This window comes from Meles meles, chromosome 16 (genome assembly GCF_922984935.1).
Source record: "Meles meles chromosome 16, mMelMel3.1 paternal haplotype, whole genome shotgun sequence".
Lineage (NCBI taxonomy): Eukaryota > Metazoa > Chordata > Mammalia > Carnivora > Mustelidae > Meles > Meles meles.
In genome coordinates, this window is record NC_060081.1 from 64,355,146 (window position 1) to 64,380,233 (window position 25,088).

Genomic DNA, 25,088 nt, shown 5'->3' on the forward strand with positions numbered 1-25,088 from the left:
AGTGGGATATCATTTGTTTTCTAGAGTACCTGTAGGCAAACTGTATAGGCTGCCTATTTTTATTAAAAAGTTTTGTTGGAACATGACCACATCTGCTTGTTTACATATGATCCATGGCTGCTTTCATGTGACAGTGTCAGAGTTGAGTAGTTTCAAAGAGAGACTGTATCGCCTTCAAATTTTTCTGTTGAGAAAGGTTTTTCTGTTGAGAAAAGGTTTGCCAACTCTTGATCTAGAGAAATCCAGGCTAGAGTTTCTTTTATCTTGTTTGCCGTTTCTTCCCAAGCTGGAGGTCCAGAAATTACAGATTTTAAGGAATTTCAAAACTTTATGGTTTCAGTATTTTAAGGGACTTGCACATTTATACAATGTAGGCATTTGTATTTTTTTTTTAAGATTTTATTTATTTGACAGAGAGAGAGATCATAAGGCAGAGAGGCAGGCAGAGACAGAGAAGGAAGCAGGCTCCCTGCCAAGCAGAGAGCCTGATGTGAGGCTCGATCCCAGGACCCTGAGATCATGACTTGAGTCGAAGGCAGAGGCTTTAACCCCCTGAGCCACCCAGGCGCCCATAGGCATTTGTATTTATTATCTAATTCATTGTTTAAGGTGCCTATTTGACCTTTAGTTTAAAAACTATGAATTACTGTAAGAATGATAATTGCTTCAGACTTTTCAGTCTCAGTCTTCTCAATATTCCAGATTAGTGAAACTTGGTTTACTTCAGGGGTGTTTTAAAAGTTAAAACTGCTTTGGAGCTTTGTTCTTGCAAATAGTGATCCAAAGATAGGGAGGTTTCACAAGTATCACCTTGTCAGAGCCCTGGCCAAGGACACCTGCTGCCAGCAAGTTCTGAATCTGTTCCCACCCACAAGGCAGCAGGACTTAGTAAGTTGAATTTCTAAATATAATATGAAGATAGAGTCAACAGAGGGTTCAGAGTCTCCATGTTCCACTCTCACACTCCTTTTTTGGAGCAAGGATCGTAAAGTATATGATGTATGTCCCCATATACCTAGGAAGGAATCTGTGACAGGTATGTGTGAGCTTGAAAAATCTTCTGAAATGCTGTTCAACTAAATGTGTCTGGAACCTATTACAAAACATGGAGATGTTCTTTATGAGGCCTATCTATCATAGACTCTTCCCGATCTGCCATTTTGACACTACTCAACAAAATGATGTTAGCTTTTAAAGTTATATTTAAAAATACCTAGGTAACATGTTCTCACACATAAATCCTTTAAAATAAGAAAATCAGTTTTAGGGGCACCTGGGTAGCTCAGTCGTTAGGCATCTGCCTTCTGCTCAGGTCATGATCCCAGGGTCCCGGAATTGAACCCAGTGTCGGGGTCCCTGCCCGGTGGGGAGCCTGCTTCTCCCTCTCCCACTGCTTGTGTTCCCTCTCTCGCTGTGTCTTTCTTTGTTAAATAAATAAAATCTTAAAAAAAAAATTAAAAAAAGAAATCTCTTTTGAATCTGTAGTTGGAATCAGTCCTCAAAGTAGATATTTTGGGGAATTTTACTGTACTTAAAAGTTTGAAAACTGTATTAGAGTTTATCCTTATTTGCATTCATATCACTTTAAAAAAAAATTTTTTTTTTAAGTTTTGTTTAATCTCTCTGCACCCAGTGTAGGGCTCAAACTCATGACCCTGGGATGAAGAGTCATATACGCTCTTGCTACTGAGTCAGCCAGGCACCCATGTTTGCATTTATTTGTTAGTGATTTTTAGACTTTCTCTATCTCAAACTATTCTCGAATAAGAGATAAAATATGAATAGGGAACAGCAATTTGAGCCCATTTTGATTACTTCCTTGCTGTGTTCCAGAAAATCAAAGAGGAGAATGAAAAATTACTGAAAGAATATGGCTTCTGTATTATGGATAACCATAGAGAAAGGATTGCAAACTTCAAGATAGAACCTCCTGGGCTTTTCCGTGGCCGTGGCAACCACCCGAAGATGGGCATGCTGAAGAGACGGATCATGCCAGAAGATATCATCATCAACTGTAGCAAGTGAGTGCAGTTCATTGTTTGGGCCAGAAATCAAGGTGAGGGGGGCCTTTGTTCTTGGGAGTACTTTGCTGGGATTGTTTCCCAGGCTGCATAGAACTGTTGGGAACAACATGGTATCTCCATGTACAGATCTCCAAGTACTTCGCAGTTACTGACGGGTGATGCAGAGGAAACATGGAAATAGATGCTCAGCAGAATTGTCCACTTTAGGTTACGAAAGGTCAGACTGTCCCTTGATTCTCCTCATTTCACTGCCCTCCTGCTTTGTTATTTCCACAGAGATGCCAAGGTTCCTTCTCCTCCTACAGGACATAAATGGAAAGAGGTCCGACATGATAACAAGGTTACTTGGCTGGTCTCCTGGACAGAGAACATCCAAGGTTCCATTAAATACATCATGCTAAACCCCAGTTCACGAATCAAGGTAAGGGGTAGCTAGGAGCTACACCAGTTAGTGGAGCTGATCTTTTTTGTTGAAATGTAGTGTTCTTGGTCTCCAGAATCACTGTGACAAATTGCAAACGCCACAAAATAAGGCAAATATCTTTGTGCTTAGCATTATCTGGTGACCTTCCTAAGAAATACCCATTTTTTGCATCACATTATAATCTGATTCATTTATTAATTCACAAATATTTATTGAGATTCCAGTATGTGCCTTGCACAGTGAATGCATGATGTTAGGAATTGTGTTGGTGAACAAAACAGATGTGGTCCCTGCCTTCATGTTGCTTACTGTCCAGTGGTTGAAATGTAATAAAAAGTACAATAAATGTGGGGCACCTCGGTGGCACAGTTGAGTGTCCAGCTCTTGGTTTCGGCTTGGTTTGTGTTCTCGGGGTCCTGGGGTGGAGCCCTCCGTCCAGTTCTGCGTGGAATCTGCTTGGGACCCTCTCCCTCTAAAATAAAATCTTCATTAAAATTTTTTTTTTTGTTTTGTTTAAAGAAAAGAATGCAGTAAAAATGTAAATTGGCTTCTGTGGCTTTCTTCCTCAACTTTCTTGGCTCTGAGGAAGGGAACATGATTGCTCTGAATTCAGAAAGAAGTTGTAAAATCTAGAGTTTAACATGTTTCTGGCTTCCTAGGGTTTCATCTGGGTAGGTTCTACTAGGACTAAGTGGGATCATGTATGTGAAAGCACATTGTAAATTATTGTATACCCATGTGTTGTTATTTGTTAATACTATTATTGAAAGGGGAAGGCTGTCTTGCAAGGGCAGTCAGGTTCTTATTAGCCTGCTAGACATATCCTGCTTGGGAGAGTCCCATGAACTTCTTACCTCCGATGTACTATGGAAATGTGCATAGCAACCTAAAAGAGGAATGAGTTCAAAAGAAAACAGCCAACAAACTAGTTCTTTCTAGACTATGCCTGTTAACATGCAGGGGACTGGGACTTAAAGACCTGCTTAATCATGGTTTATAGGTTATTAAACATCTCTTAAGACATGAAAGCCGTACCTCAAAAGGCTGTCTTGTTGACACACAACACTCTTAAGAGTTCTTTGTTCCAGTATGAAAAAGACCATCTCTGTATTTTCTGCCATTCAGTCAGAAATGTCACTTTTTCTAGTTTAGAGTAAGTATAGAATCAGAAAGAAAACCTTTACAAGCAGAAATCATCTAAAGAAATGTTCTCTTCTTCAGAAATAAACAAAGGTAATGAACAATGGTTTTAGCTCTCAAAGTACTCCTAGGCTAATGGGCAAATTGGGTCAGAATTCAAGTGTAATAGAAAGTAAGCATTAAGTGTTTTTAGGTAAATAACAACAATTATTCCCAGCACTTACAGACCAGGAATAAATTTGTGAAGGAAATTAGATTACAGTTAGGTCTTAAAAAGAGAGGTATTCCAAACAGCATTGTGTCATTACGGACACAGAGGGAGAAGTGTAAAAAGAAGTAGCAAGTGGTGATTTTTGCACAGGATTGTGAATGTGCTATAAATGTCACTAATGGTAACTTTTACATGTATTTTACACACAAAAACCCCCCAAAGTAATGAATATTAGATTACTTTTAAGTGTTTTCACGTAAGTTGACATTCGATTATCTTAGCAACCATATCAAATGTACTGTTGCCTTACAGAAAAATTTGGTCTCTGGGAAGCCAGAAAACTTGCCCACAATCCAGTAGTTAGTAACTCTGACTTAGATCTTTAGCTTCCTTATGCCTTCGTGTGATACCCTATTGCCAAATTGTGGCCAGCCTTAAGCGTCTTGCTAAAGAGACTGGCCCATATTCTGCGTCTGGTGGCGAACTGTTGAAGGGCTTTAACAGAGGAGTGTCTTAAACATAACCCCACTTAAGCAGAATTCACAGGCTTCATATGCAGTCATACCAGTAAACATAGACTCTTGTAAATGATGCAAAGGAAAAGTGCAGGGTACCATCTGAGAGTATACCAGGGCATCTGATTTGGCCTTGGGTTCAAAGAAGGCCTTTCTGAGGAAAAAACATTTAAGATAAGACTTACAAGATGAATAGGATTTATCCCTGGAAAGGAGAGGAGAATGGGTGTTCCAAAGAAAATAGCCTTTTGAAATCCCTGAGGTGAGAATGAGTTTGGTGGCCTTGGACTGAAAGAAGGGCAGCCTAGTTGAGGTACAGTGAACAAGAAAGGAACATGAGGAAGAGGTGTAGAAGGGGATGCAGGCCAGATCTTCAGGCTGTTCCTTAAAATTGTTTATATTATCCTAAATCCAATAGGAAGGAACTGGGTTCTAATAAGGGGAACAATACCAGGTTTGTGTTTTAGAAACCTGTGACATAACTGATCATTCTGAGTGTTAAAACTCTGTGGAGGGGTGCCTGGGTGGCTCAGTGGATTAAAGCCTCTGCCTTCGGCTCAGGTCCTGATCCCAGGGTCCTGGGATTGTGAGCCCCACGTCAGGCTCTCTGCTCAGCGGGGAGCCTGCTTCCTCCTCTCTCTCTGCCTTCCTCTCTGCCTACTTGTGATCTCTGTCTGTCAAATAAATAAATAAATTAAATCTTTAAAAAAAAAAAACCTCTGTGGAGATTGGATTGGACATGTACCAGTAGTAGGGATACCAATAGGATGCTGCTGTCGTCCTCCAGGCAATGAATGGTGATGGCTTGGACAGGATGATGCCGGTGTGAGTGGAGAGAGGTGAACAGATTCCAAATACATGTATACTGCATCCTCTTAAACCTGGGATTCAGCCTGATTGTAGGACAGCCTCCAAGGGTTGACATCTTTGTTTTTGATAGACTAGTTGGGGGACCTCCAGGGCTGAGAGGCACCAGTTTATTCCTGACAATATCCAGATCACCACCATATACAGTAGGGATTTGTGCAGGTTTCTGAATGATGGTTATGGTAGTGAGTCTAGAAGTCATCCACATGTAGGCCCAGCCTAGAATTTTATACCCAAGGCAGAGAACTTGCTCAGTTCAGTTGGGATCTAAGAGTCAGTGAAGATGGTTCAAGTCTTCGGAAGTCATACTTCCTGTTAAGAGAAAAAGAGATGTGATTTCTTCAGCTTTTACCGGTAGTTGTTGGCTGTTTCCCACTCAACAGAGCAGTAAGAACTTTAGAGGTCGGGATTTGACAGCACTTTGAATAGTCTTTAAATCCACTGCCAATCGGAGAAGCATTCTCTCGATAAAAATAGGGAGGTGCAAGCATTAGGGGTTTTATTTTTTATGAAATATTTCAAATATACAAGAATAGATAACAGTACAGTGAAAGCCCATGCCAACCATCTGGCTGTGTCAAACTTTAACATCATGTCCTATTTGTTCAATTACTTCGTTTTGTAAGAACATTCTGATAAACAGAGCTGAAGTCCCCTGTGTACTGTTTACCTCCTTCTCTGGAGATGACTATAACCAACTTAATGTTTTCATTCTTGTATATATTTTTGTATTTTTACAATATATTTCTCTGTGGGTAAACAATATGTACCATTGTTTTTACAAGGTATAATTTTAAATTAGGTATGTTATTGAGATCGTTCTGTAACTTACTTATTTCACTTGGCTTTGGTTTTGGTATTTTTACCTTGACATATACTTCTAATTTATCCATTTTATTTGCCAGATGGTGTTCTATTTTATAAAAAAAATAACTCTTTTCAAGAGACATTTAGGGTTGGGGGGGTGCCTCGGTGGCTTAGTCGTTAAGTCTCCGTCTTCACCTCAGGTCCTGATCCCAGGTCCTAGGATGAAGTCCCACATTTGGGTTCCCTGCTCCACGGGAAGCCTCCTTCTCCCTCTTGCACCCTTGTCTGCTTGTATTCCCTCTCTCACTGTCTCTCTGTCAAATAAATAAAATCTTTTTTTTTTTTTTTAAAAAGACATTTAGGGTTGTATATAATATTTTGTTATAAACAGGTGCTGGAATAAATACATCTTCCTTGTATATATGGATGAAAATTTGCCTTAAGGATTTTTCATTAGATTTTTTTTTTTTTTTAAGATTTTATTTATTTGACAGATCACAAGCAGGCAGAGAGGCAGGCAGAGAAGGTGGGGGAAGCAGACTCCTCGCTGAGCAGAGAGCCCGATGCGGGGCTCGATCCCAGAACCCTGGGATCATGACCTGAGCCAAAGGCAGAGGCTTTAACCCACCGAGCCACCCAGGCGCCCTTCATTAGATATTTTTAAATTGTTTTCTAAAGCGCCCAACCAGTTTACACCACCACCATTCCCCCAATAGTGCACACACATTTCTGTCTTCCATATCCTTGCCAACATTTCTTAAGTTCTGCTTTTTGCATTTGGATATTTGATCAACTAGAATATGTTTTTGTGTATAGTATGAGGTTGAGCTCTAATATATTTTTTCCAAATGAATAGCCAGTTTTTCCAGAACTATTTAGTTATTTTACCCTCCCTGTTTATATATCAAATTTCTACATATATGTTGGTCTGTTTATGGGCTCTCTGTCCTGTTTATTTCTTCATCAGTAGCATGCTATCCTAACTGTTCTAGCTTTACTGACTAGGACAGGTTCCTTCATCTTACTCTGCAGAATTGTCTGGGCTGTTCTTGGCTCTCTGCTGTTTTGCATTCATTTTGAGATAAATTTGTCATGTTCTAATGAAGACTATTGAGATTTTTATTGTATTGAACTTAGGATTAATGGGGAAATTTTGACATCATTGAGTCTTCCACTCTATGAACGTGTTACACTTCTCCATTAATTCATGTCTTAAGAGTACACCGTCTAGTATTGCTTTATAATTTTCTCCATAGTTTTACATATTCTTTTTTTTTTTAAGATTTTATTTATTTATTTGACAGACAGAGATCACAAGTAGGCAGAGGCAGAGAGAGAGAGAGGGAGGCAGGCTCCCTACTGAGCAGAGAGCCCGATGCGGGGCTCGATCCCAGGACCCTGGGATCATGACCTGAGCCAAAGACAGAGGCTTTAACCCACTGAGCCACACCCAGGCACCTCAGTTTTACGTATTCTTAAAACCCTTTTTTCTTAGAACTCTTTATTGTTCTTGGGTTTATATTGAATGTGACTTTTTTTCTACTACATTTCTGTTACTACTAGAGTGGTAATGCTGTTGATTTTCTTAATATTTTGTATCTGACAACATTGCTGAACTCTTATTCTAGAAGTGTCCCTGTCTTTTGAATTTTCCACATAGACGAGTAAATTACCTATGAATCATTTCTAGTACTCATACCTCATACCTTTTTTTTTTTTTAAGGGAGGGAGAGAGGTGGGAAGAGGGGCAGAGGAAGACGGAGAGAAAAATGTCAAGGAGTCTCCTCACTAAGCAAAGAGCCTGACATAGGGCTTAGTCTCAGGAATCTGACATCATATGACCTGAGCTGAAATCAAGAATTGGATGCTCAACCAACTGAGCCACCCAGGTGTCTCTATCTCATACTTCTTTTGCTTAAAGTGTTACTTTTTATTTTAAACCCACGGTCATCCTTAAAACCCTAATCCTATCTCCATTTAGCAGTTGTCAGAATGCGATATTTGGTTAATTTCTATACTCAATACCTTCCCTCTAGGTTTGCTTTTCTTACTGAAATACAGTGTTCACACTGTTTATTGAGGATCTATAGGTGGCAAATTCCCTTTGTTTCCCTGAAAAATTCATTTTCATCCTCATAATGTATCTTTTCTCCAGTAAAGAGTGTATCTTTGGGCACCTGGGTGGCTCAGTGGGTTAAGCCTCTGCCTTTAGTTCAAGTCATGATCCTCAGGTCAGGGATCCCAGGTCCTGGGATCGAGGCCCATGTCGGGCTCTCTGCTCAGCAGGGAGCTTGCTTCCCTCTCTCTCTGCCTGCTTCTCTACCTACGTGTGATCTCTCTGTCAAATCAACAAATAAAATCTTTTTTTAAAAAAAGTGTATATTATTCTTTTTTTTTTTTTTAATTTTTTTATTTATTTATTTGACAGATAGAGATCACAAGTAGGGAGAGAGGCAGGCGTAGAGAGAGAGAGAGAGGAGGAGGAGGAAGCAGGCCCCCCGCCAAGCAGAGAGCCCGATGCGGGGCTCGATCCCAGGATCCTGGGATCATGACCCGAGCGAAAGGCAGAGGCTTAACCCACTGAGCCACCCAGGCGCCCCGTATATTATTCTTTATCTCAATGTGGATATATTTGTATAGATATTTAGACTATGAGTGAGATAACTAATGTATTTTAACCTGTAAACTTTTGACTGGGAGATAGTTTTTGTCCATGTATCATTCCATTTTGCTCTTTGCTCTCCACTTCTCCGCTCCTTCTCCTAGGAGTCTTCTAGCTCAGCTCAGCCCAAGCTGACACAGGAGCCCTGACTTTAGCTCTCCCCATCTTGCTTGGAGCACTTTCATTGCTATATGTTTGGAACAACTTAAGGATTAAGGCATGATTTCACTTGCCTGCTCTGACCCAAACGTCCACAAAGATAAGTTTTTGTTGTAGAGAGTAAAGGGTAGTAATTGGTGACTTTACTTCCTCGTGAACTTTAGGTCCAAAACATGGGAGACAGCCATCATGGGGCTTTGTTCTGTACCTTTCCACTCAGCCTCCAGAGACTTCTCCTGTTAAAAGATTCTTTGTTTGCTTTTCTGTCTATATTTTACTTACTCACTTCCCCCATGTAATATTGTACCATTGCACCCCATCTCTCCTCCATTAAGAAGTTTAACTCAAGCATGATGTGACTTAGAGATTTTTGACAACTTAAAAAAATTGGGTAGTCAAGGGTTTAAAAAAAAAAAAGTACAGCTGAAGTGTGTCCCTTTAATATCCCCCTTTCTGGCAACTTGGATTGGTCTCCTTGCAGTTGGAGCCGGGGTTATAGTACAAATAGCCTCACAGATCATTGAAAGGATCAGGACGTTTGAGAGCCGTAGGAACGTGTGCTCCAGATGAAGAGTATCCTGAGCTCGTTCACATTTTTCTGTGCTCATCCTGATTTGTTCTGCTTTGTTCAGACATCTTGCAGGTATTTCCATTCCGTTCCTTTTCCACTACTGGTACCCACAGAATCTGAAATTGCAGGAAAAGGGCAGAGTCAGCCTCTTGAAACCAGTAGTTCGAGCAAAGCTCTCTTGATTCCAGGTAAACCATAGACCAAGAGGTTACAAAAGGACTGCTTGTCAAAGGTACTCAGTGCTAAGTCCAACCCACTGCCAAGGTTGGAAACATTACCTAGTCTCATAACCTGTAAAGTAACCCTTAGTAAAAGTGAGGTTCTTCAACCAGTCATAAATTTACAAACAAAATTTGTCATTTTTTTCTTCAAATGAAGTACAACAGACTTCAGAATCAGTTGTTGAACTGCATTCAATCCTATTAAAATATTCTTAGAGCAAAATACCCATTTCTGCCTTTTCTTTCTTTAGAGCTTATAATTCTGTGAGGTTTCCGAGATGTATATACCTGCAACCTTTTATTAAGGTTGTACTATATTTATTAAGGTTTTACTATTTTTTTTTGTAAAGATTTTATCTATTTATTCGACAGAGAGAGATCACAAGTAGGCAGAGAGGCAGGCAAAGAGAGAGAGAGGAGGAAGCAGGCTCCCCACCAAGGAGAGAGCCCGATGCGGGGCTCGATCCCAGGACTCTGGGATCATGACCTGAACCGAAGGCAGAGGCTTTAACCCTCTGAGCCACCCAGGTGCCCCACTATATTTTTATTTTATACTTTTTATTTATTTTATACTTTTATTAAGGTTGTACTATAACCCATCGGGGTGTTGAAAGGCTAGACTGAAGGAAAATGTCCTTATAAAACTTTATATGCTTAGGAAGCTCTTGATTTTGGTGTTTTATTAGAGAAAATAAGAGATACGCTTATTTTTTTAAAAATCCTAACTGACTCCTTTTGTAAAATTCGAAAGTATAAGAAGTAAGACACTAGAACTTCTAGATGATATCATGGGTAGAACATGTTAAGACCTTGGTGTAGATTTCCTAGGACACAAAGTAAACACTAATGATAAAAAAAATTTTGACAGAGTGGACTTCATTAAAATTAAAAACTTGGGTTTAACAGAGGACACTGTTAAACACAGACTGGGATAGAACATTGGCAGCATGTATATTTGACAGAAAATTTGTATCCAGAATACACAAAGAATTCTGTAACTCAATAATAAAAGACAAACAACCCCCATAAAACAAAAGATTTGAATAGATATTTACAAGATAGAGGAATGGCCAATAAATTAAGCACGTGAAGGAGTTCTCAATATCATTAATTATCAGTGGAATGCAAAATTAAACCACAATGAGAAACTAATTCCAGTTCTAGGTATTTTTGCCCCAAATTAAATTGAAAATTTAGGCCCACAAAAAGACATGTACAAGAATGCTTATAGCAGTACTGTATTTGTGCAGGTCTCAAACTGGAACATTATAAGGGGTTCATCAACAGAAAAAACACATGGTCTTGTCAGAGACATTAGGGTTAGTTACAGATTACACCATATATACCAGCAGTTGAAAGCATTGAATATTGATAAATGCAGCAACATGGATGACTTTTTTCTTTTTTTTTAAATTTTATTTCAGAGAGAGTGCTGGGGGAGGGGCAGTGGGTGAGGGAGAGCAAGAATCTCAAGCAGACTCTGCACTGAGTGTGGAGCCCGACATAGGGCTGAGTCTCACAACCGTGAGATCATGACCTGAACCTAAATCAAGAGTCAGATGCCCAACTAACTGAGCCACCCAGGCACCCCAACATGGATGAATCTAAAAACATGTTGAGAAGCCCAGACACACGAGTCTATACTGTACGATTCCATTTATATAATACTCTAAATTAGGCAAAATCAATCCATGATGGTAGAAATCACATTAAAGGACCAGTGGTTGTTTAGTTGGTGATTAACTGGGAAGGGGCATGAGGGAACTTTCTCGAATGATAGAAAATACTGTCTTGATGGGGTGTGGGTTACATGGGTTATATATTGTCAAAACTGATCAAACTATACACTTAAATCTGTATGACATAATCTTAAAAGATTTATTCAGAATGGAATAGTGGAATAAAATGCACAGCTTATATCTGGAAAAGAATTTGAATACCTCTGTATATCAGCAATAAAAAGACAAACTTTTTTTAAATGGGCATGTACAAAAAGCTGGTTGGATTTTCTCTTTGAACATAGTATTAATATATACAGCCAGTTTGTTGAGTCTTTTGTTTAAGTGATAGATGTTTGGAGTTCAGAATGCCAGTCACCCTTCTTTGGTGTTCTACAGAATGGCAAACTCATAGGGATCACCAACTACGTGTAAAGAACCACTTAAGGGGCGTCTGACTGACTTAGTCAGTGGAGCATGTGACTTGATCTTAGGGTTGTAAGTTCGAGCCCAGCGTGAGGTGTAGAGATTACTAAAAAAAAAAAAAAAACTTAATAAAAGAAAATAAGAGCCACTTAAGAATATTGGCAAATATTCCCCAAGTCAAATCTCTGAGAGAGGGTTAGAGAATGGGATTTAGCTCATCTCTCACTTTGTATCCTGAATCCAGATCCTCACCACATTTACCCACTGTGCCTAATGAGTAAGCAGTTACATTGGAAACAGAAAATATGGTAAGCCCACCAGTTGAAAGAAAAAAAATCACCCAAAGAATGTCCTGTATAACTGAACCAAATTAGATTCTTATCCAAGCCAGAAGTTTGACTGGCTAGGGGAGGATGGGAGGAGCTTGAAGGCAGTCCCCCTATAGTAGTCTCCTTGTTTTACTGAGATGGTTTTGATGACAGCCTTGTCTAGAAGATCGGAATGGGAATTTTTATCTTCTAGTAGTCTAAGAAAACTTGTTCAGGTGCATTTAACTATCTGGATTCTATTTCGAGAAACTGAAGGCAGCAGGGATATGTATGCTTCCTGGAGGCCAGACTTCCTCTAGACCTAGACCAGGTGGCTTCTGTCCCTACCCTCTTCTCTGTGTCCTTATTTGAGAGAATCCTGGATCCTTGTGTCACGAGCCCAGCCAGTCTATAAAGAAAAGTTGGTCTTGTGGTATCCTCTGTGAATGACTTCCTTGTTGGGTTTTCCTAAAACTCGTTCCAGTGGCATGACTAAGGAATGGTGCAAATATGAACCTATAGGACTTCGATGACTTGGAGTCAGGTTTTCGTCGCCCTTTGTGCTTTAGAGTGATGGCCAAGAGCCCACTCCTGAGCTGGAGACTGTACTGTTGAAGATTAGTTCTTGTCTAGTTGTATGTGTGTGAGAGAGGGAGACATGATTGTCATGGAAATTTATTATTGACTTACACATGAGGACAGCTGGTGTCACACCTTTTCCTTCACCCTCTTAAATATCAGTATGTACTTAGAAAAATCAGTGAGAAATTTTCAGCTTTCCATTGTCAGGAAATAGAAGTTAGATATTTCTTCTTAGATGTTGTATCACCAACTGCTAAATTGCCCACTCAAAACAAGTAGTTACTGAACCTCTTGTTTCGTAGCCAAACAAGTACATACGACTTGGCCACACACAGTTGTGGGAGAGTGCTGATGAATCCTTAGCACACCTGGGTAAGCTTGCATTTCTGAGCGTTGTTAAGGCTAGAAGTAGAAGGTATTTTTTGCTGCCACATAGCCCACTTTTCTGCATGCCCAGAAGGCTAGATACATTGACCACAGTTCTTACGCTTCAAGAACTACATGTCCCACGTCAGGTGGGAACTAGGCATTTGTCATTAGAAATTGCTACCCCTTTTTCTTGTTGTGGTTAGGGGTATTAAGACCTGAGATTCTTGGGTTCTTAAATTCCATCCTTCTCTTCATGTCATATAATCTGTTTCAGGCCTTAGAATACTCTCTGCCCTTCTTGGGATTTAATGTTTTGTTGTTTTGGTTTTTGAATAATGAATTTATTTCTTTGACAGAGCGAGACACAGTGAGAGAGGGAACACAAGCAGGAGGAGTGGGAGAGGGAGAAGCATGCTCCCTGCTGAACAGGGAGCCCCATGTAGGGCTCAATCCTAGGACGCTGAGATCAGGACCCAAGCCGAAGGCAGATACTTAACAACTGAGCCACCCAAGCACCCCAAGTTGTTTTGGGTTTTTTTTTTTTATTTCCCTTTCTTATCTTTCACACTTGACATTATCAGTCCTTGCTTATGAATGTTTCTATTCCACATGGTAGCAGAAATAATCTTCTGTCACTGTTGATTAGATTCAGTCTTTTCACACCCTTCTAAAAACACTTCATCGGCATTAGAGTCAATTTTTAAACCTTGTACCAAAAACACTAATGTTTAAAAAAAAAAATTTCCGCTCAATCTAATCAAGAATACTTAAATGCAAAAGTTAGAAAATGGTGAATAATTACCACTGTTCCTGGAAGTCTTTGTGTTCCTTAGTAATTATGTGTTGTCATCTTCGGTTCAGCTTTCCTTGACAGTCCATCAGACTGAATGGTTGTGTTGGATTTAATGAAATTCAGTCCTAGCAGAAAACTGCTGTTGAGTCTTAGACTCTGCCTCAGAATGGTGACACTGATGTGGGAATGGGGATGTTTCTACCCTTTGTATTGACGGAAGTCAGTTTTTGAGACATGCCATGGGGGCTTTTCCCAAGAACATAAACATTTTACGGAATGAAAGCTAGAAGCTTTCTTAGCAGTTAGGAGCCAGCTGGGCTCGACAGTGAAATGGAACAGCCTCAGTTCTCAGGTTAGATGCTCTACAGTTTCTCTTCAGTACTCTTCTTTTTCTGCCTTGCTTCAGCTCAGGTTCCTTCTCTTTGCTTCAGAGCACTGAACTTGGATATTCAAAGTCTATTTTTCCTCTGTCGTCCTTAAGCAATCCACATTTGGGGTTGGGTCTTTGCAGGGTGAGAAAGACTGGCAGAAATATGAGACTGCTCGGCGACTAAAGAAGTGTGTAGACAAGATCCGGAACCAATATCGAGAAGACTGGAAGTCCAAAGAGATGAAAGTCCGGCAGAGAGCTGTAGCTCTGTACTTCATCGACAAGGTGAGCGTCCTCCTGTCCAATTACCTAATGTGTTCAGCTTATCAAAGATGTGGGGGTTGTTCACTCCTCCAGGCCTTGTGTTAGACATTTTCAAACTCTTTGACTATAAGCCACCAAAAAAATGCTGTTTTTTACATCTCGACCCAACACACATAAATATATTTGTATTTGTGTGTAACTGAAACAAAAGTTTCACAAAACAATGTTTAGCCTTTCTATGAGTGGTGAATTCTGACATTTTAAATTCTGTTTATTGTTTTTCTATAAAGGATGGTTATAATCCTTAAAATTGGTTAAACAATGCATTAATGTATCACAACTACAGTTTGAAGGACCTTTCTCTAGCGGAGATCAGTTTGTCAGTACCTTTTTGAAGATTTGGGTTTTTTCCCAGTTTTGCTTTGCCAAGCACAAATTCTGAGTTGTCTCAGAAGCTGAGCAAAATTAAGAGACTCTTGAGTTTGATTACCCAGAATAGGAATACTCCTTCATGTGCTGCTTTATTTAAAACAACAACAAAAACAAAACAAAAAACCTTCCTTTCTTCCATCCCCATTGGAGAGAACAGAGTAAAGAGAAACTTGATTTTCTGAGAAAGAATAATATCACTATGATTCTCCATATTTCATCTTATAGAGGAAGAAGCAATGGTGTAGAATCCAGAATTCCCATGCCCTGCAGACTGTTGCTCTTTCTCCAAAGAGAGCTAGGAGACTTCTGATTTGAGTTTCCTAGAGACCCAAGAGATAGAAGTTTTTTCATTTGTTCTCATTTTTCCCTCTCACCCTGGACAGCTTGCTCTGAGAGCAGGCAATGAGAAGGAGGAAGGAGAAACAGCGGACACTGTGGGTTGCTGCTCGCTTCGTGTGGAGCATATCAATCTGCACCCAGAGTTGGATGGTCAGGAATACGTGGTAGAGTTTGACTTCCTTGGAAAGGATTCAATCAGATATTACAACAAAGTCCCTGTTGAGAAACGAGTAAGTTACTGTGGCCTGTGCTCTCTGGCCTTTTTTTCCTTCCATTCATTCATTCAGGAAGCATTTACTGAGTGCTTTTTGTATGCTCTTCACTTCACTGGCCACTAGGAAAATGGTTTGAGAGGGAAGAGGTGTTGGTGGGTGTCTGTGATACCTCCTTTTAGTCCCTTTCCCTCACTATCCCCCTGTGCTACACCTTCCTGGGGATGGGGGGCCATATTCTACAGTAATATTCAACAGAGCATGCTGTAGAGAATTGGCCCTCATAGCAGACATCAGTTTTAAGATTTAACTCACCTTACTGTAATGATGCAGCCACGTTTCAGTACCCCCTGGTCAGGTTGCACATCTGTCACGTTTGCAGCTTTACTTCAACCCCTCCCCACCTCTTGACTGAGCAGAACAGTAGCCCTTTAGTCCCCAAATCTCTGAGCCCAGGGCCGAAGAGGGCGCTGCAGCTCCATGTTTTCCCCCAAGTATTGGGCTTGAACGAGAGACCAGCAGGGTGCTGGGCCTCCATAATCCAGCCTTTTAACAGTCTGATGTTTAATCAGTTATTGGGCTCTGCTGGCTGTGGCAGTGGTCCATACTAAACAAGGTTAAAGAAACATGACCACTAAATGTAATACCTCACCTTAGATTGGGTTCCATCCTGGGGAGGTGGAGAACATCATTTAGGTAACTGACCAAATTGGAATACGAACTGTAGATTAAAGTATATATGCAGTCAATTGATGAAGCTGATACATACTGTACACATGTAAGGGAGTATCTCTAGCCATAGAAATTTTTAGGAAATACATGGAGCTATTGAGGGGTAAAGGGCTATATATACTATAAGTACCCATAAATGGTTAGGTATACACACACACGTAGAGAGAAGTGAGGCAAACATGCACTGTGCAAATGGTGAATGATGTGTAAAACGTTAATGGCTGGTGAATCTGGTAAAGGATGTGTGTGTGCCTTGGGCTTTTTTATTTTCCAAGTTTTTTTAGCTTGCAATTATTTCCAAAGTAAAAGCTTTTTAAATAACAGGTCCTACTTATTTCTTTTAGGTTTTTAAGAACTTACAGCTATTTATGGAGAACAAACAGCCTGAGGATGATCTTTTTGATAGACTCAATGTGAGTGGACAGAGTGCAGTGGATTAAAGGAGGCGCCCAGTCAGAGCCTCATTACAAGCTCCTAAAGGAGAAGTTTGCCTGGGGGTGACATGGACTCTACCTTCAGTCTGTCCTGTGGCATTCTATACACTCTTCCTCCTGTAGGCACACAGTGAATCCATGAGCAAAGCCCTGAGACAGGTGGACAAACCCTGCCTTTTATTCTCTTCTGGCTCTTGCAGTCTTCTCTTGGCTGGATGCTCAGCCACCTCTGGTGGAGACTGAAGGCCTATCTCTGATATCTTATCAGGGAAAATCTTAATAGGAAAGGATAACTTTGCTTTATTGGCCTGCTTAAGATTAAAGTACTTCATAGGGAGGTATCATGCAAACCTGTATTTTGGAATTTTCTCTCTCTCTCTCTCTCTCTCGTGATTTCCCACTGACAGGGCCATAAACTTGGCAAAATTGAGATTACACTGGCATAAATGTCCTAGAGCTTGCCAGAAGGGGCGGAGTGGTATGGCTTCTGCGTAAATCCCAATATCCTCTTCGTGCTTTGTCTCCTCTAGACTGGTATTCTAAATAAGCATCTTCAGGATCTCATGGAGGGCTTGACAGCCAAGGTATTCCGTACATACAATGCCTCCATCACGCTACAGCAGCAGCTAAAAGAACTCACAGCTCGTAAGTACTGCTTGGCCAGATGGGCCTGTACCCTTCCTGGTAGGTCTGTTGCCCTTGCTCAGCTAATTCCTAGATCCATTCTGCTTTTTCTCCTAACTTTATGACTAGAAACTTTTCCTTCTATAGCTCTACTAGCGAGCCAAGGCTTAGCTGTATAAACATAAAATCAGTGCAGTTTTCCCCTTCCTACCCCAGCTTCAAGATTAATTTTCATGGAATGCTGACAGGAACTTTCTGTCTGCTCTGAAAATGCTTGCATTTGATGTTTTATATGTATGTTATTTGAAAACTCACAGGGTGCTGTGATGTTTGATTAAATTGAAGAGAATAAGGTTATCATGGTTATTTTTTTAAAATAGCACATCCGGGGCGCCTGGGTGGCTCAGTGGGTTAAAGCCTCTACTCAGGTCATGATCCCAGGGTCCTGGGATCGAGCCCTGCATCGGGCACTCTGTTCAGCAGGGAGCCTGCTTCTCCCCCCTGCCCCCGCCAACTGCCTCTCTGTCTACTTGTGATCTCTGACTGACAAATAAATAAATAAATAAATAAAATAGCACATCCATGGGGTGCCTGGGTGGCTCAGTGGGTTAAGCCTCTGCCTTCGGCTCAGGTCAGGGTCTTAGGGTCCTGGGATTGAGCCCTGTATCGGGCTCTCTGCTTAGCGGGGAGCCTGCTTCCCCCTCTCTCCCTACCTTTCTGCCTACTTGTCATCTCTGTCAAATAAATAAAATCTTTTTTAAAAATTCTTAAAAAGTAAAATAGCACATCCTTCCCCTGAGGTTGCTGTCATTTTCCCCCTTAAGATGGTAGGCAGTATTCTCCTAAAAACTGGGTGTAGAAGACACAACCAAGATCCATAAGCTTTTTTTCCTAGAGCCCAGTCACTGCTAAATTCCCCTGTCCTCTGTAAGTATGTCAAATGGCCTTAGAATATGAGTTGGAAAATCCAAAGATATTTTGAGGGCTGGTATTTTAGGGTGGGAGAAAGGATGCCATGTGACATTAAATAAAATATTCCTCATGCTTTTAAGTTTTCTTTTTAAAACAGGTAACTGCTTTGTGGTTTTAAAATGTAAAGTTTGTGATTCTTTTGTCTTACCCTCCTCTACAGACCTTTTCTATCCCTTTTCTGTCCACATTTTCTTCAGGCTACATTGGGTGGTTAGGTGGGGGAGGCAGCCTTTGAGACAAATGGAAGATGACTTTTGACTCTTGGGTTTTAACTTTGTGTTTTGGGAGAACTTGATCATGAGAGTGAGATGAGGGCTGGCAAAGTCATGAGGAAGAAGAGCTGGGGAAGCATGTTGTGTGTTCTCATGTATGCATACTGACTGTTTTACCCTCCTGTTTCTTTCTTCACAGCCGATGAGAACATCCCAGCAAAGATCCTGTCATACAACCGTGCCAACCGAGCTGTTGCAATTCTTTGTAACCATCAGAGGGCACCACCCAAAACTTTTGAGAAGTCCATGATGAACTTGCAATCTAAGGTACTATAGGTCTGGATGGAGGGGTAGCAAAATTACAGGAACCCCATCTGTTGTGGATAGATAGTCTGCAAACAGGAGGCCTTCTGGGCTGGGATATGAGGCCAGTTCTAGGTCTGTTCTGAAAGAGGTCCATGCTAAGGATAAACAAATGGAAATATACTAGGAGTTACCCCTGATCAAGATACTGAGTATCAGGTACCCAGTTTAGGAAGTCTCCATTTTGCAAACAGAAATCCTGCAATGGCCACTTCCTGTTTTGAAAACCTAAGTTTGATGTACCTTTGAAATACTGCTAATTATTGTCCTTACTGTAAATGAAGGTAATGGATATACAGAGTGTCTTTACACTTCCTTGCCGTGGCCCAGAAATACAACTATTTTCAAATTAGATTGTTTCAAATTGAAAAGATGATGAAACAGTGATCTTTAATTGCCCCCTTATCCTAGCACAACTATTTTTATTTTTACACATTCCACATGAATCATATTTTTATGTAGCTCATCATCAAACATCTGTTGAATACTGGCTTTGTGCCAGGCTTGCTGCCCTAGAGGGAGAGACTGACATGCAAACAAGTAGATGCTCTTCCTCCTTCGTGTGCCTCTCCTCCCTATGATTCTGCCTGGTCCTGTGCTTGTAAGCCACAAGGCACTAAACATTTGGGTGGTTGACATTTCTGCATTAGCAATGTCTGCATAACTAACCTATTCTAGTGCACTAACTCGCAATAGAATTTGCAATATTTCACTCTAGAGCAGACACACGGGGTTACAATGGACCAATTATCTTGAAATAAACTTACCAAATAAATTTCAGTGTCTGTGATGTGCTTCCTTATTAAGTAAGATCTTAAGGTGGGTCTGATAATGACTGTAAATTTCAAGCGTAGTAATGAATGTGTAAATGATACTTAAGGTTTCTGCCGCAGTTACAGTGATAGGGAGATAACCGTACATATGTTGGTTGTGAAGTCCTAGGTATTACTGGTGTTACTGTGGTTTGTTGCCCACACTGATAATTGAAGAAGAAATGGTGAATTTCAGATAGAGGTTAGTGAACTTAGAGATGTAATTCTTTTCTGTCCGCATTCACAGAATTCTGTACAAGCAAAAATGGAGTTTAAAATGGCTACTATACAATGAGGCTACATACACATTTCCAGGTCCACCATATTTTCCTTCTACTGAAATTTCTTCTAAGATAAATACCCAGTAGTAGTACATCTGGATCAGAAAATATCCACAGCCTACAGTTGATGCTTACTGGAGCCATCTGGTTTTCCTGAAGGGATGCACATGTGCAGAGTAAACGAATATACATCCCTAGACCTTTCAGAGCCTTCGACCATGTGGTTGGCAGGCCAGGAGCCCTATAGACCACCCTTCCTAGCAGCTCCCATTTGCTGCCACTCTGTTAAATGATCATCTGGTTCATTTACTCTCCCCGTGTTATTATTCCAAGCCAGAAATTTAAAGCATGAATATTCAGGTGCTGTTTACCCAATTCAGGCTACCCCTCCCTAGAGCATGAGGAGTTATTTTGTCGATCTTACTCTGGAACCACTGTTTGGGCAGCCCAGGCTGCCTGCCAGACGAGCCCTCCAAGCCCAGGAACCCTCTCCTGTGTGCCCACAAAGCACACACACGCCCCTGTTTGCCAAGTGAATCAATGGAGTCTTTGATGCTTTGAGAGAATTTGAAACAGCTTGCCAATTTAGCATCCACAGAAATGGTTAAAAGATTGTGGTTTGTTACATTTCTAGCCCGAGAAGAATCTGGCTAGTGGTGTCTGTGATGCTTTTGTGTACAGAATCCGTTCCTTAAGCTTGACTTTGGACAACTTAGATGTTGGAAGTAAGCCATTTATAGTAAAATGCATTTAATGATTCTCTCACAATGGTGGCCTCTGTTTCTAGTCTTAGGCTGTCTGTGTATACCTAACAGACAATTCTAGGCTAAGAGTAACAGCCCAATGTGTGTTGAATCAGGCAAGTATTTATTTACTCTTCAGAGGTTCCCTTGACCTCGCAGGTTAGCAAGGCAATAGCACGTCTGAGGGTCTGCCCCCAGCAGCATGAGCTGAGTAGTTCAGGCTCTGGTTTTGTGGTGTTGTCTACTGCTGTCCTTAAGAAGGAACAGAGAACTTGGGTTTTCCAGAGGTATTCCAAGGGTTCTATAAGCAAGAAAGACTGGAATTGTCCTTGTTTTCTTCCGTTATAGAAAGTGCTCTATAGCTAAAAATGTTTTCAGACCTCTGTTTTTGAGTGATAACTACAGTTTCCTTGCCATCTTGGCTCTTTCTTCTTTTAAAAGCAGAATGCCAAAGCCAAGCCATGCCATGTATAGGTATGAACAGACTGGCTGAGCTATTTGCTTCCTGGGTATTTCAGTTGCCATTTTTAAGTCCCTTGGGTATTCCCTTCAGTGCATCCTTTTTTCTTGAGAAGCTCTCAGCTCCTTACCAGAATACCAGCAGAATCTGAGGAATGAGCTGGGTTCAACAGGTGCAAGGATCCTGTTTCCACTTCAAAAAGAGTTATCTCCTATAGTATTCTTAGAATGGAGGCTATATCCTAGCACAGGATGTCATCCTCCTGGGTGTCTAAAGCCAGAGTGTCCGAAGACTGAACGATTAGCACATTCCCAGTCCTGGCACGTTCCTTAACCTGAGCTTCTGGATTAAGGAGGGCCTGGGTCACTGTCTATACTTATTTCTTCACTTATTCTTGAAGGGTCAGTGAAGAACATAAATGGCCAAATAGCAGTTGAATTCAGCAGTCACTGTACATGTACTCTGTGCCTCAAGAAATCACTGCTGGGGGTTTTTACCTGGCACACCATTGACAGCCTGCCTACCTAGTGGAGACAGCTTTTAGATTTCATCTCTGGTGGAACCTGTCTTTTTTCTTTTGGGGCTGATTTTCTTAAACCTTCATGCTCTTCCTTACCTAGATTGATGCCAAGAAGGAACAGTTAGCAGATGCCCGGAGAGACTTGAAAAGTGCTAAGGCTGATGCCAAGGTCCTGAAGGATGCAAAGACCAAGAAGTATGTACCTGGTATTGTGCAGAGCTGGGGGGCTTGGTCAACAGAAAGGTGGGGACAATATCAGGCCCCCAGGGCCTCAGCCTTTCTAGGGTTTCTGAGTGGTATCTTTTGGAAATCTCTGTATTTAGGGCTTTCCTGCTTTTGCTGCCCCTGAATGGCAGGGTGGGGTTGTAGTGTTCTTCTCCAGAGGCTAGGGCTGGTTGTTGAATGACTTCCATTCTTCTAGGGTGGTAGAGTCAAAGAAGAAGGCTGTGCAGAGACTGGAGGAGCAGTTAATGAAGCTTGAAGTTCAGGCCACAGACCGAGAAGAGAATAAACAAATTGCTTTGGGAACCTCCAAACTCAATTATCTGGACCCGAGGATCACAGTGGCTTGGTAAGTACCGAGCCCTTCCTGAATTCCTGCTGCTGGCTCGAAAAGGATATTGAGGTGGTGGAGGGAGAGGAAGGGGGGTTCAAGAGCACTGTAGGCCTTCACACGCCATTCCTGCACTTCACACTTTAAATACTTTGGGAAACCCCTACCTTTTGACTATGCATGCTACAAATGTACTAGAACATCCTAATGGTCCTAAGTGGTCAATAATACTGCTGTACTGCCTTGGAATGTATTTATGTCTGTTTCTAATAGCCAGTTGCAGCCCCTACCTTTATGGAACTTTAGGACAAGAATGGGAATTCTTAGCCTTTATTAAAGGAAAACTATGAAAGAGCCAGTCTGTCTACACTTGAACAAAACTTTCCAATAAAATTTTTTTTTACAAGTGAAGGCAGAAAGGAACAAGCAGAAAAAAACAAAAATGAGAATATAGATCTCAGCAACCTACAGAAAGAGTTAGAGGAAGCTTATAACAAAGGCAGATAAATTCTCTATTATTTGTGTCCCCTCTTGTCCCACACAGTCATAAAATGACATCCAAAATAACTGGCTTTTATTTTTTTAAAGATGCTTATTGAATTGTTCTAAGCTTAAGTGGAAGAATCCATCTCTGTGCTCCTCTGGGCCAGGGGTTCCGCCCAGCTGTTGCACCCTTTTTGCCCTTTTTGCCCTGTTGGATGCTAGAGGTTCGGTTAGCTTGAGGGACAGTATGCGCAGTGGTTAAGAGCATGGACTCAAGCCAGACAGCTTGGGTTCAGTTTTCAGCTCCATGCTCTCTAGCTGCATGAGAATGTAAGCAAATTACTGAATTATCTCTCTCGGTTTTTTTTTTTTTCTTTTCTTTTTTCTCTTTCTCTCTTTCTTTCTCTTTCTCTCTCTCTCTCTCTGTCTCTCTTTCTCTTTCTCTCTCTCTTTCTTTCTTTGACAGAGAGTACAAGCAGGGGGAGCAGCAGGGAGAGGGAGAAGCAGACTCCCTGCTGAGCAAGGAGCCCGATGCGGGACTCGATCCCGGGACCCTGAGATCATGACCTGAGCCAAAGGCAGACGCTCAACCGACTGAGCCACCCAGGCGCCCTTTCTTAGTTTTTTCATATGTACCTTTTTGATTAGTACATCTGTAGTAGCAAGTAGCATCTACCTTAGAGGTCACTGTCATGATTTAAATGAGCTCATGATGCTCTTAGAACATGTCCGGCACACTTCTTAAAATTCATTCTCACCAGATGGGCATGAAGAAGGAGGTACATTCAAACCCCTTACCCTGGGTCTGGGCTGTTGCTCACTGAGACACTAATCCCTCTCTTTCTCCTTTGTGTGCAGGTGCAAGAAGTGGGGGGTCCCAATTGAGAAAATTTACAACAAAACCCAGCGGGAGAAGTTTGCTTGGGCTATCGACATGGCTGATGAGGACTACGAGTTCTAGCCAGTCTTGAGGGGCAGAGTTCTGTGAAAAGGAACAGCGTGGTTTGGGGAAGATGGATAAACTGTGAGCCTTGCTTACCCTCACACCTGAGGGAGAGAGGCAGCAAGTCTTAACAAACCAACATCTTTGAGAAAAGATAAACCTGGAGATATTATAAGGGAGAGCTGAGCCAGTTGTCCTATGGACAACTTATTTAAAAATATTTCAGATATCAAAATTCTAGCTGTATGATTTGTTTTGAATTTTGTTTTTATTTTCAAGAGAGCAAGTGGATGGGAATTTGTCAGAGTTCTGCCAGGCAAATTCACTGTTTCACTGAAGCATTTGGATTCTCTTAGCTACTGTATACGAAGTCCGATTATATTGGTGCGTTTTTACAGTTAGGGTTTTGCAATAACTTCTATATTTTAATAGAAATGAATTCCTAAACTCCCTCCCCTTTCCCCCATTTCAGGAATTTAAAATTAAGTAGAACAAAAACCCAGCGCACCTGTTAGTGAGAATTGTCACTATCTATTGTCATGGGAATCAATTTTCATTAAACTTGAAGCAGTCGTGACATCGGCAGTGTTTTGGTTCAGACACCTGTTCACAGAAAAGCATGATGGGAAAATATTTCCTGACTTGAGTGTTCCTTTTTAAATGTGAATTTTTATTTCTTTTTAATTATTTTAAAATATTTAAACCTTTTTCTTGATCTTAAAGATCGTGTAGATTGGGGTTGGGGAGGGATGAGGGGTTGAGTGAGTCTAAGGATAATGAAATAATCAGTGACTGAAACCATTTTCCCATCATCCTTTGTTCTGAGCATTCTCTGTACCCTTCAGATATCCATCTTTTTCATTTTAAACCCAGTCTTTCACTTGAAAGATTTTATTGTGTAAAAAGTTCCACAAGTCAATAATTTAGAGGAAAATGAGTATTTGGTCCAAAAAAGGAAAAATAATCAAGAATTTAGGGCTTTTATTTTTTTCTTTTGTAATTGTGTAAAAAATGGAAAAAAAAACATAAAAAGCAGAATTTTAATGTGAAGACATTTTTTGCTATAATCATTAGTTTTAGAGGCATTGTTAGTTTAGTGTGTGTGCAGAGTCCATTTCCCACATCTTTCCTCAAGTATCTTCTATTTTTATCATGAATTCCCTTTTAATCAACTGTAGGTTATTTAAAATAAATTCCTACAACTTAACGGAAACCTAGTGTCTGCCTCTTTGTTACCCAGGTCCCCGGCCTGACTGGGGCTACAGGACTGGGACTCCATGTAGGATGTGGTCTCACTGCTCAGCTCAGTAAGGGTGGCTCCCTCCCTCCCCAGGAGCTGGGGCTAGGCTGGGCCTGGAAGGGGCTGCACTTGTCCTGTGCTGTGGATGTGGGAGGCGAGCCCAAGTCCACATCCTTCAATAAAAAGCAAGCCCAGGAAGTGAGGGATGGTATAGAAAATCTCTAAGAATAACAACTATTTGGAGCCTAGGGTAGATAATATGTATTGAGCAAGATGTAATGAATGTATCTGGGAGGCAGACC

At 41.0% G+C, this 25,088-nt stretch overlaps 1 protein-coding gene across 1 annotated transcript in view; it reads left to right on the forward strand.

Annotated features, from left to right (window-relative positions):
- TOP1 (DNA topoisomerase I) overlaps window positions 1-24,759 on the forward strand; it is a 114,840-nt gene extending 90,081 nt beyond the window's left edge. The window contains exons 13-22 of the mRNA XM_045980696.1: window positions 1,834-2,021; window positions 2,301-2,445; window positions 14,309-14,452; window positions 15,247-15,432; window positions 16,491-16,559; window positions 17,111-17,225; window positions 18,588-18,715; window positions 21,668-21,762; window positions 21,989-22,138; window positions 23,462-24,759. Of these exons, the coding sequence (XP_045836652.1) occupies window positions 1,834-2,021; window positions 2,301-2,445; window positions 14,309-14,452; window positions 15,247-15,432; window positions 16,491-16,559; window positions 17,111-17,225; window positions 18,588-18,715; window positions 21,668-21,762; window positions 21,989-22,138; window positions 23,462-23,564 (1,323 nt within the window). The 3' untranslated portion in view covers window positions 23,565-24,759. The remainder of the gene's footprint in view (window positions 1-1,833; window positions 2,022-2,300; window positions 2,446-14,308; window positions 14,453-15,246; window positions 15,433-16,490; window positions 16,560-17,110; window positions 17,226-18,587; window positions 18,716-21,667; window positions 21,763-21,988; window positions 22,139-23,461) is intronic.
- Window positions 24,760-25,088: the final 329 nt, after the last annotated feature.